The 12700-nt window shown below is 38.3% G+C and overlaps 2 protein-coding genes across 5 annotated transcripts in view; both read right to left on the minus strand.

Annotated features, from left to right (window-relative positions):
* The window catches only part of ERLIN1 (ER lipid raft associated 1), a 35722-nt gene extending 33923 nt beyond the window's left edge, over positions 1–1799 (minus strand). The window contains exons 1-2 of one of the 3 annotated variants that reach the window (XM_063102049.1): positions 1722–1799; positions 1275–1398 (exon numbers count right to left, since the gene is read on the minus strand). In XM_063102049.1, the coding sequence (XP_062958119.1) occupies positions 1275–1387 (113 nt within the window). In that variant the 5' untranslated portion in view covers positions 1388–1398; positions 1722–1799. Of the gene's footprint in view, positions 1–1274; positions 1399–1664 lie in introns of those variants that run through there. The other 2 variants (XM_063102048.1, XM_063102050.1) reach the window with 2 other exon arrangements.
* A 2195-nt stretch (positions 1800–3994) lies between these two features.
* The window catches only part of CHUK (component of inhibitor of nuclear factor kappa B kinase complex), a 41353-nt gene continuing 32647 nt past the window's right edge, over positions 3995–12700 (minus strand). The window contains exons 17-21 of one of the 2 annotated variants that reach the window (XM_063101995.1): positions 9042–9138; positions 8650–8797; positions 8008–8121; positions 5872–5971; positions 3995–5142 (exon numbers count right to left, since the gene is read on the minus strand). In XM_063101995.1, the coding sequence (XP_062958065.1) occupies positions 5903–5971; positions 8008–8121; positions 8650–8797; positions 9042–9138 (428 nt within the window). In that variant the 3' untranslated portion in view covers positions 3995–5142; positions 5872–5902. Of the gene's footprint in view, positions 5143–5871; positions 5972–7990; positions 8122–8649; positions 8798–9041; positions 9139–12700 lie in introns of both variants that reach the window. The other variant, XM_063101994.1, reaches the window with a different exon arrangement.

A 12700-nucleotide genomic window follows, 5' to 3' on the forward strand; every position in this document is an offset into this window, starting at 1 on the left:
AGGTTAGAAAATGAAGCCAACACACACTTTCAGAAAGGAGAAATTTCTGAGGCTCATGATTCTTTTTATCTATCTGCAAGGTAATACTGGGAACATAAAATTTCTGTATAAAACTAACAACAAGAAATTAGCATGGAAAGATGAAGTGTGAGAGGATTAAGACTATAAATAGATTATGATATGGACTTGTTCACTAAATTCTGAAATGTGAGAAGTATGAAAGCACACCCTGGAAACTGTCAAAAGGAGGTATTTGGGGAGCAAATTTTACAAAGAAGTCCTATTTTACCTAGTGAATAGTAAATCATTGAATTTACTTTCTAATCCTGAAAATATAAACAAGTTTGCAAAGAAGTCATACTAAGAAAAGATGAACTGTTTGAAGTTCATTACTAATTCTTTGAGAGCTATACCTTGAAATGTTCTTTCCTTGGTTCTACTGTCAGGAAGATGCCATAATCGATGGAAATCTGGACTAATCTGTCATTTCTTATGCTAGAGTTCCATCTGCTAAGACATACCACTAAAATTGTACTTTTTCTAGCATTCAGGATGGATCTAAAAGTAGAAATATCAGTTTTGGGGGGACGATGAAAACAAGCAAAAACTCAAAGCTCTTTTTGAAAACATCACTATCCCAATTTCTCCACAAACTGGCCTCTCTCTTACTAGTCTATGTCAAAAGAAACTGGTGGTAATTATGCTGAAGCAAAAGCTATGTGAGCTCAAGTAGAGAGCAACACATCTCACACCATACCTCTCCTCAACTTGAAAAGGAACTTGAAAGGAAACGGTAAGGAGGGAGGAGAGTGGCCCGTCAATGTCGTGCTTATGCCCCTTGAGGTCCAGGGACATAATAACTGTCATGGTCATTATGGTCTTATAAAACATAACCAGACACTAATACCTTTTAAATGAAAAAAAATCTAAGGAACAACCATAAACGAGCAGATTTTCTAAACAGCATCCACAGTGACAAACTAAAAGCCTGTACAGTTGTGCGGACTATGACTTATTCATCTCTTCAGTTGCAGGTAGAGCGACTACCTTCCTTCTTTATTAATTTTTCTACAAATAATTGAGTTTGCTGTGTACTAGAAATAAGTGAAAGGAATCTTGACCTCTACACAAAACGAACATAGCACTCAAACTGTCCAACACCTGGAGGGTGCTCCCCAGGACGCTGCAGAGGGAACAACTTCCCCGATTCCACACTAGCGGGAGTGCCCTTTCTACCTGCTCTAGAATCTGAGCTGACCGCACGTGCCGCTCACCTGTAGTACACCGCCAGGTGTCCTTCCTCAATCTTGTGGATGGAGGCGTAGAGGAGGACAACCACCAGCCCCACCACTGCAGCCACCAGAACCCGGGCTTGAGTCATATTCATTCTTGTTCCTCCTGCGTGAGGGAGGAAAGGACCCTCAGCCCCGTGAGTGACAGGCCCACCCCCTCCAGTTTCCTCCCTCTCCCTCTGGAGACCTGAAGCCCTCTTGCAGGCTTTGCCGGCGAGTCCTGTACCCCTTTCCCCTCATTCTTCCCTCCCCGCAGAGCCCGCTTTCCCCTCGCCAACTCCTCCGCCCCAGACAGCCCGCGGGCCACCCCTGCTTGGGGAGCGTCGTGTCACCCCCTCTCCAAACGGCCGCTCCCCGGAGGAAGGCACTAACTGAAAGGAGGTTCAGCCGGAGGCTCCGAAGAGAGGACGACCCCAGACCGTGCCTCACCGATCAGTGACGCATCGCCCCCGCCCGCACGTGCAGCCACCTCCCGGGCCGCGCCAACTGCCTCCGACAGCCTGCCCCGCCCACTCGCCCAGCACTGCGGCTGCGCAGGGACGCACATCGACGTAAACTAGAGAGACGGGGAGCGCACGGGACAAAATTCTCCCAGCCGCTAGGCCGCGCGATCTCCTGCGGAAGTATGGCGCGGTCTCTCTGTGCACTGCCGTTTATCTGCTCCGAAGAAGGAAAGTCGGTAGTGTGGAGTAAGCAGGGATGCAAAAGAAAGGCGAGGGCCTCTCGGACAAGGGACTGGTCAGGTTTTTTTGTGTGCAGAGAACCCATTCTCTCAGTGTGGTAACTGTTCCGTTTATTTGTCGTTTTATGGTTTATACCAAGCCTTACCATGTTGCAAGCACATGCTTCAGGCACGGATACTGCACTTCTTGCTGCAAGTAAAGTGCTGTGGAAGTTCAGAAGAGGAGGATATTCGATCCAAGTGCATCATTCACTCACCAAGTTTTTTGTTTGTTTTTGCAAGAATGCTGATCCGGTGAGGGATTTATGAAGGCCATCCAAGCGGTAGGAGCAGAATGGGTTAAGCATATTAAGTGTAGCGGGAGAGGGACGATCCTCCAGGGTTAAGGAAAGAGCTCTCAGCACTTGTGTTTCTTTGAAGGCTTGTGTGATGGAAAGGAGTGTTATTATAGGCTAGACTAGGACCGGATTTTGAAAGCCTGGAATGCACTTTTTCTGCTGTTAGGGGAAGTAGGTGGCTAGAGGACAGAAAGAGACTTTCTTTTCACTGCGTATTCTTTTTGCACCATGTGCATGTGTAAAAAGGGCAAATGAAATGGGTAGAGGTGGGTGTGAGATGTAGGAATACAAAGGAAGTAAGGGAAGCATATTAGATTAGGTTAGGCAGTAATGGTGTAAGCCTTGAAAGGCTAGTGGTGGGACCACAACTGGACAAGGTAGACTAGGGTTTAAAGGTCTTCTAACTTCTTGGGCAGAGAAATATGGGAAAGCGGTTCTTTAGGGCCAGTGAACCTGCAGAACAGCTGAAAATGGAGACGGACTGGAGGCAGGGAATCCAAATGGTTAGGGAACTGCAGGCCCAATGTTACAGCGGTAGCAGCAGTGGAAATGAGACGCGGTAAATAGAATTCAAGTCTTCATTAAAGCCAGCCTTCCCAGACCACTCTACCCACTCCCTTCAATAAATGTACTTACCTGTATCATTCACTTGATTTTTATTACGTAGGAGTGTCTGGGACCTTGTGTTTTCCAGGTGAGTTATATTTGCAGAGCTTACCTATCTTAACTTCCAAAAGCAGTCTTTCACTGTAAAATGGAGGGGGAGCAAAAACAATGAAAAATAGCTTGCTCCAGCCCCTATATTTTCTGGATACATTCTTAGTTTTTCATAATATTGCTTATGTTGGAGAATGAAATGTATGCAGTTCGCAATTGCCCTTTAGTTCCAAAAAGTTGTTACCCAACAAAAAAGAGTGGTCCACTCATGCATCAAAAGCAAGTTTGGGGTGATCTCACTAGATAGGCTATTCTAACTCACACCACCTGTCCAAGTCATGAGATCAGGCAGCCCTGATCCCTAGTCACCCCATCAAAACAATCCCCAGCCTATAGCAAATCTTTTACCAAAGATTACAATGACATTTAGAAAATTTGCATTATCATTGAAAAAAATCCTTTAACAATAATTCAAGTGCTTGGACGTTCTGCAGTGTTCAGACTCCCAGATAAGCACTTTTACTGTACTGCCTGTGTTAACTGTTTCTGATCTTGACATCTAGCTTAATACCTTCCTAGCAATAGGTACCCAATGTTTATTATTAAAACCTAGAACTATGGAAGCAAGACTGCCTATTATAATAGCTGACAAGGATGGACGCACCATCTTTAGAGAAACGATGGTACCTGATGGCAAGTGGCTTTTCGACACGGATAGTGTTGACAGGACATTTCAGGAAAAAATACTATAGTAAAGAAGTTGCCCAATACTGACTACCATAAGCCTGTTTAATTCCTAATGAAAGTACAGGGAGAGACTATTATGTTATTCTGTGCTCCAGTACTACTACATGGAACTTTCATGTTTTCCCAAGCCATATTCAATTGTTCTGTTATAATTTGATTTTTATAATGAATAGAGTTTCAAAAAGTAATTTAAAAATCATTTAATAAACAAAGTGAAAAAATGTCTAGAATATAAAAGCATTTCACATTTTTTAAAAAAACAACACCGTCTAAATTGCTTAACAGGTTGATAGAGATCCACAGACCTTTATCTGAAACCTTTGGGGCCGGATGTTTCACAATTATGACATTTTCCAATTTTAGAAAAGTAATTCAGTGCATGTACCATATTATATTAACCCTCAGCTCAGCAGACTCTGTTGCAGGACTCCTCCCCACCCCCAATAATCAAACATGTTAATATTTCTGCTGCAAAATAAATGAATATTCACACTAAATGGGATAAGTAGATTCAATGTCAGTTCAGATCAGATTTGCAAGCTGATAAGTTTTGTCACTAAGCTTATGAAAATCTTGTTTTCAGAGCTTTTTGGATTTTGGAATTACAATCACAGATAAGGGAGTGCAGACCTTAATAACAAGACATGAAAGATTGTTTAAACAAACTCATTTTTACAAATGAAAAAACATACAAGCTTTCAAATACATTATAAATTAACAGGCATCTTCTCTTTGATATTATTAAATGTACATCTTAAATACATATACACATAGCACACTTAACATGATTTGACAGTCAACTTGTACTAAGGCACAATACAAGATCCCTTCTACAAGAAGAGGATACAGTCAAATGTGCAGTAAAATTAAAAATGGAATTAAACTAACTCCTTATGATGCCAGGAAGAGCACTTGTTGAGTGCAACACAAGGAGGTAGGATTTATTCTTCATGAAATACAATTTTACTTGTGAGCAGTCTCTTCCACACAAACACAGGTAGACAACTTTCACTTAAAACCCCAGTTCAGGTTTTCTTCTCCGTACATAATATTTGGCCTGACGTACAAAAGTTAAAACTTTAAAGGGTATTTTTAGTCAGTTAAATAAGTAATGTTTTACCAAGTTTGAAGACAAATGGGTCACGATGCTCCTAAGTAGCAGTAGTATTAAAACAAATATTTAAACAAGTCCATTGACTTTTTATAAAATCCTATCTGTTGAGAAGTTAAAATTACTCAAAATCAAAGTATTGTGCTTGTAAAATCCTGCATAGTTTCTTATAGCCATTTCTTCCATTGACTGGTGTCTGAAGATTGGTTTCATGGGGGATAAACAAACTTCCAACATATGCAGCAACAACTTCCATACGTTTGGGGACAGTGAACGAGTGGCAAGTCATTCTGTTAACCAACTCCAATCAAGATTCTAAAACCAGGCATGAAAAAGTTACAATTAGATGCTGATTATAAGTGGTAAACATATGGGTGTTCATTTTTGCAAGTTTTCTTTATGTTTGGACATTTTATAATCAAAAGTTGCAAAATTAAAAACACACAAGTTATAATTAGAGAGTTTAGTTCGCCTTGTTTTCTGCTAATTTCAAAGAGTTTTCAAAAACAGAAGCAAATAATTATTCTTAATGAAAGAGGAAATATAAAGAGTTGACACTGAGATTAAATGCAGTAAAAGTTAAGTAAACATTTTATTGTGGTTTCTCCAAGTTTTAGTAAATCAATAGTTCACAGTAGCTAAATCTTAACATAAGCACTTTTATTAATTACCACTATATTAACAATTCATTTTATGTGCAGCAGGTACTATATTTGAATTATAGTACAAGTCCCATCTTATTGTATAAAACTGATGTAAGCAAAAAGGTAAAAACCATTCAACTTCAGTGGTCACACTGCGAAGAAAGCTTATCACTCATCTGATCAAAAATGCTACTATTGAAGATTATTAATGACATAATCTTAGTACATTCCTGACTAACAGAAGATGAGACTTGAGATTGAAGAGATTCCTCAAATGTTCTTTCCTCTGCGTTTTTCTATTCCCCTTATGCATCCCAATCGCCAGATAAGGCTAGCGTGGAAAGTTAAACCTTTGTACCCAACATACCTAAACATACATTCATATCCACACAAAACTTACCATCATACTACTGCCCTGTTCCTCATTTACTTCATGAATAATAGTGCTTAAATGGCCAAGACAGTTCAAATTTTCTTCTATCATTTGTGCCAAAGTCTCCCTGTGGGATGAAAGAACAAAACCTTTTCAAATTCAGCAAAGGGGCATATGAACTTCCTCTACTTTCTGGTCTTCTAGGTCAGGATGATCACTGCCCTTCTTGCAATCCAGCACACCAATGCAGCTGACTCCTGTAATTGTGTTTCCTCATCCCTCCCCACAAAAGGGAGAGAGTCCTGCTTAGTCCAGGCTGCTGCCTCTGCCTAACTGTAATGATAAGCTCACTATAACTTCAATCTGATTTTCCTCTGATATGTAAGTGGCACTTACATACAACATTTTTTCCCTCCTGAAAATGCGAACAGCGTGGGCAAGGAGAGATACTTGTGGCACAGACAAATGAAAGACCTCTTTTTGTTTCTGTAATATTTTCCTGTCCTTACAAGTAGTAAAAATACCAGCATGTTTACTTCACAAACACAAATGTAGGGGAGAAGACAACAAAAGTACAATCTGTTCTGTAGATATCAAGGAAGGTTAAAAATTGTGGTTGGAACCTATGGATGATAGCAATGAAAAGGAAAACAAGCAAGCTGATTCCTGAGAACAGCAGCAGAAGACAAGGTGATAAGAGCTGCCCAGAACCAAGAAGTATCCCTGGAAGCTTATCTTTGAAGGAGATTCTGATTTTCATTTCTACCTTCATGCTTTCCTCTACCACATGGCTTCTATCCTCACCCTTACCAACCCTCAGTCCCTACTCTACTAGAGTTAGTTCTAAGCCATGGAAGCCTCAGCCACTATTAGCTTTGAACTAAATTCTATTCAATTCTTATTCAACAGATGGAAAAATTGAGGTCAACAGTTCCCAATCCTTGCTAGTTAAGTACCAGCAGGTACATTATAATTGAAATCAGTTTTCCCATATAATGTATTCCTACAAGAAAATATTTTAGATACCTGTCAGGTATACTTTTACAAACAACCACAACCTGAAATTGGAAATTATAGTGGTGACAACTGCAACCATTAGCATCCCCTACAAACCTAAATGCCTTTAATGAAAGCAAAAAGGTTAGTATGTATTAAATTTTATTTCCTTCAACTATGATTAATGGAATATTTCCTAAAGTCTGTATAATTAATTATAGCCTGTGCTATAGTTGTAGATGGAATGCATTGGGCCAAATCTATAATGACCTCAAGATATACCCTGGAACTTGCTTTCTTTAAAAAAAAAAAATACCTGATATCAGCTTGCCTTTCTGTCATGTGCTTTTCTCTCATAAAAGTAGAGTACAGAATGCGCAACCGCATGACCTCCTGAGCAGTGATGTAACATGGCTGCAATTCTGCAAAACTAATTATGGGCAGAGCTTCCAGAAAATGCTGGTGCTGTAGAGGTCTCCATGAGTTGTGAGAAAAGTGATAATACACAAGCTAGCAAAGAGCCACTGGCTTTGGATACGGCACATCTTATGCTGAGAAAATAACAGAAATGGATAGTCATTCAGCTTTTAGCAGAAGAGTAGGAATTAATAAAAGAAAATAGGGCTTCAAACTTGAGTTCTTATTTGCAAAATTGATGTAAGGCACTGAAAAAAATGATTTTAGAAATGCTAAGTTATAAAATAGAGTAGATCAACAATTTATTAAAAGGATAATCAAGGACCCCAAAATGGTAAATGCAAAAAGATAGCACAATTTCTCATAGAGATAAATCATTAAGAGAGGAATAAGATTTCAGTAAAAAAAACTGATAAGCGAATAACAGAAAGGACTTAGAACTTGGATTGAGCTACTACTAATAAGCAACATTTGCTGAATATTTACTTCCCATGCACTTTATATACATTGTCTAATTGAATTTTCACAGTAGTTATTTGAGACAATCCCATTTTACAGGTGAGGAAATAGGAACATTAAAAATCAAGTTAAGCTGCCCAAGATTACAAAGAGACAGTCAAGACTCAACCCTGGTCTGAAGGCACTGAAGAGTACCTTAACCGTTATGCTTTATTGCCTCATTCCCACCACTGCTCTGAAAACACAACTCTCGATTGTTACAAAGTGAACCCACCCATCTTGAGGAGTTACCACGCATGACAGAGGATGTTCACGTTCTGAAGTCGGGGGCAGCCATGCTGATGCCTGAGGGGTTACTGCACCTTCTAGACTGGATCCTACAAGAGACCTGGCAGAACTCTGTGTCTGAATGAAAAAAAAAAAATCAAAATTATATATAGACAAGCACTAAGACTTACATTTCCATCACTACTCACATGCAAAACTGGAGTACTTCTGTACAAAACTATTCCCACCTTTCCACACCACTATTAACTATCCTGTCCTTGGCCCCTTTCTTCATTGACTAAAACCAAATATATCTACCCCTCCAATAGAACTTCGGTTAGAGGGGGGGAAAAAACCCCAGTTGAACAAAGGTTGGTTTTATTAACTAGTCAGGCACATCTCTTCTCAAGCTGGCTTGGGATACCACAATGGTCCAGAGTTAGGAGGAATATAAAAACAGGAATTGGAAAGATGAGTGATAATGCGGGAGAATCATGAAGTCCTCCATCTCAACTGCTAGTCAGACACTAGGCAAAGATCATAAGCATCAGCCCAACACAAAATACATGTCTTCAAGAAGACCCAGCTCATGCTGATAAAAATATTTTTTGCAGAGAGTAATAGGAACTCATTGTCACATTAAGTAATTCATTAATAATTACTTACACAGGCAATTTTAAGAAGATGCCATATTTCTTTCTGCCTCTTTCCCTGCATAAACATGACGGTATTATCAGCTTCCTTGATGTTACTGAGGGCCACTTCCACCTTAGGGAGTAGATCAATAATCTTCTGCTTACAGCCCAACAACTTGCTGCAGAGATTAAATCAGTGTCAGATACTTACACATCCCCCAAGACTGCACACCATACTCCTAAACCGAGCTGGGGAGATGAACCACAATCAACATCAGATTTAATAACTGATCTCCAAAGCAATGCTACCCAAGGTTCTGCCAGAACTATTACAGTCTAGTATATTTACCAAAGAGTGCTAATACTTTGAAAGGAACAAGATAAAAGTATGCTGACTTTTCAGTAGGAAATAAATTTTTCTACCTCAGATGACCAAACAGCTCCTTGAGAACACGGTCCTGACTCTGCACGGTATGCACTATTATCTTCACCATCTCTGTGCTGTCGCTGTAGAAGTGATCTATAAGAGACATTAGTCAGTGGGTATGTCCTCTCTTCTGCATGAACATATCAGCCTCCAAACAAAAATCCCCCCAAATCTGAAACTAGCTTTAATTAATAAATATCTCCATTTAAATCAAGGATTGGATTAAGATAAAAGATTTTAAGATTATCTATACAGACTAATTATATATCAAAAAATAAAGTTGTGTGTGTTTGTGTGTATGAGATATATATAAATTTATCACTGTCTCTTCAGAGTCCTTAGTTGCCTGTGCTTGAGAACAGTCTAGGATATTTTTAACCCATACTAACCCAAGCCCAAACACATATGCAGCTTTGGGCCAAGACAGCAATTTTTTCTTGGATGACTAACATCACTTATTTAGAAACAGTAGAACAATTAAACAAACTTTAACTGTCTCAAGGAAGGAGGCCCCTGCCACAACTAGGTTTCCTGGAATTTCATGTCTGTTTACATCCCACAAAATTTCGAGAAAAGCTCACTGCCTTAAACTGAATCTGATGCACTAATAAAGGGACCTGTTTGCACTCTGAAAGTTCAGTTTGAGGGTAGTATGACATCTTAAAGCCACATGGCAGCTGACAGATGTTCTCGAATGGGATGGTTGTTGGTCACAGTGAAAGTGTTCTATAGCTTACAGGTAGCAACCTCAATTAAAAAAAAAGAAATTAATAGCATTAGTTGTATTTTAGAAAATGGCTATTTAAGTTTAAAAGAGTTGAAAGATGCCTCATGCTAGTATTTTTCCTTGGATGATAATTAGCCTGAATGCAAAAATAATATTATTATTAATATTTGCTACTCCCTGCTTATAATTTCTTCACTTAAAATTTAAAATTTTCATTTAAAATTTTAAAATTTTATTTAAAATTTTCATTTAAAGTTTAAAATTCTTCATTTAAAATTTTTTTATTTCACAGCAGTTCTGTAAGATGGCTACTTCTGTTACCCCCATTTTACCAAAAAGGAAACTATGAAAGGAATGTCAAAGGAGGTTTCAAAAAAGTTGTGTCCTTTGTTATAACTCCAAAGACCTCCTCCATAGCCCAACTTTATACCCCAAACATCTGTCTCTCCCTCTACAACAACCAGATATGAGGTTCCAAAAAGGCTTCTCTCCAAAAAGCCTAAATCTAACAAACGAAGCCCTAGAGATTTCCCATACAGCTAGCTCTTTTAGATGGACAAACACTCAGAAATTTAGCCTTCTCCAACACAGAGGATGAAGAAAGTTGGTTTTCATGATTTGCAGCTGAACAAGAGTCTCAAACTCTAAGCTACAAAAGAACCAGAGACCATAAATCAAGTATGATTATATAAGCCCCTCTCACAGACAAAATTTGTTATAGTTTGTCACTCAAGGTGACTATTAGTTCAAAGAAGCTACCTAGATAGCAAATGTATTTCTAAGCCCCATGATATGCTGATATGCTGACAGGGCTACTGCAAAGTTTTTATAACCTAAAAAAATGCTTTCATCATGGAAAGTTAATTTGACTAAGTCAATGACTATAATTTTGCATATCTTCATCTGCAATATCTGATTCATTGGTCAGAAGACTGGGAGTCATGAATATTGATTAAAGGAAAAAAAAAATTAGACTTGCTCCATTTGAAATCTTAAATTTTAATATTTTACTATAACCACAACTTCTATCACTTAAATTACTATTTTGTTAATATCTTCAACTTTTTTGTTCTCTTTCTTATTCTACCTTGGGTAAATCCAACCATCTGCTCTGTCAGTTCTTATATCCAAGCTACTAAAACCATCAACAAAAAAATTGTATTACCATTCACTCTGTTGTCTCTAATTCAGATTTTCACTTCTGCTCTGGATTTTTAATATATGTTCTGGGTCAGCAACATCTTCCATTTCACGCACTGGCTTTTAAAAGTCTTCAGTACACTTCAAATCCTCTTCCATCACAGTTAACCTCACTTCCCACTTCAGAAGAGGAAGTCATAAGGCAGCAAGATCCTGACCTTCCAACTCCTATTCCCACAAAAGTACACTAATTTTCCCTCTAATATCTGTGGAATCAAGGCTAATCCCTCCAACTATTATTCTCTGGAGCCAACTTTTCAACTTGCTCAAGGACCTCCCTCTCCACAGGCTTTTGGCCCCAAGCATACAAATGCTTAAGTCTTCCTTCTGAAAACTGACCTTCCTTGAGCCTACGTCTCATTTTTAGTTACTCACCTCTCTTCTTTCTTTAAAAACCAAGCTCTGAAAAGAATAGTCTAGATAAGCAGTTCTCAAACTTTTTGGTCTCAGGACCCCTGTACACTCAAAAATTCTTGAGAACCCCAAAGGGTTTCTCAGGAATTAAAACAAATTTTAAAATATTTATGTTTAATTCATTTAAAAATAAACCCATTGCCTATTAACATACCTTTATTAAAAATAACTATATTTTCAGGGCTGGCTGGTTAGCTCAGTTGGTTAGAGTGTAGCCTTATAACACCAAGGTCACGGTTTCCTATACCAGCCAGCCACCAAAAAAAAAAAAAAAAAAAAAACCTATATTTTCAAAAAGAAATAAATTTTAGTGAAAAAACTGGCATTGTTTTACATTTTTACAAATCTTTTTAATATCACCACTGATCTCATCAGAAAAGTCTTTAAGTATTAAGAAGCTGTTTCTGTTGCTTATAACAAAATCCATGGAATAGGGTAATTCGTAAGAAAATGAAATTTTCTGCTTACAGTTTCAGAGGCTAAGAAGTCCAAAGTCCAGGGAACACATCTGGTGAGAGTTTTCTTTGGTGGTGGCTTTACAGCAATGCAGAGGTCTCACATGGCAGAAAATGGCAGAGCAGAAAGAGACTAACCTCTTGTGCTCTTCTTTTAAAGCCCTCAGAACCACACCTTCGACCACCATTGTTAATTCATTCACTACAGCATGGTCCTACAATCTGATCACCTTCTCGAGGTCCCACCTTTTAATTACTGTAATAGGATTTTCCACCCTCAACAGTTACAGTGGGAATTAAGCTTCTAATATATGAACTTTGGGGACACAATTCAATCAATCCACAGCACTGACAAATTCCAGTTGGTGGATACAAGTTTTCTAAAATTCTAATTTTTTGACTTGAACCATCCAATTTTACCATTGGCAACAAATACTGTTTTTCCTTAAAGTAACGAGCAAACTTTACTTTTTATTTTCACTTAATTACTGAGAAAATATTTGCTGCACATGCAAATCTGAATCTTTCAAGTAAAAATGTGTTCCATGAAAGAAGCCAGTCAACTAGCAATGTGAACAATTACTGAAGTGGTTTTCCTTAAGACAACCATCATACTTCACTATATAGCAGAAACACTTTATGAGTACTTCCCATTTCATCACACAGAATGTTAAAAAGACATATACTCAAAAGTTGAGATTTAAATAAAATTATATTTTGTACTGCTTTATCAAGGACATTCTTAAATGAAACTGACATTTAAAAAAAATTATTGATGCATGGTGGTGAAAAATATATTGGCTACTAGCATAGTCTGATGCTAATGCCTTTATTCATACTAAGGTGAAAGCCATTTTAC

This window comes from Cynocephalus volans, chromosome 7, assembly GCF_027409185.1.
Source record: "Cynocephalus volans isolate mCynVol1 chromosome 7, mCynVol1.pri, whole genome shotgun sequence".
NCBI classification, from domain to species: Eukaryota; Metazoa; Chordata; class Mammalia; order Dermoptera; family Cynocephalidae; genus Cynocephalus; species Cynocephalus volans.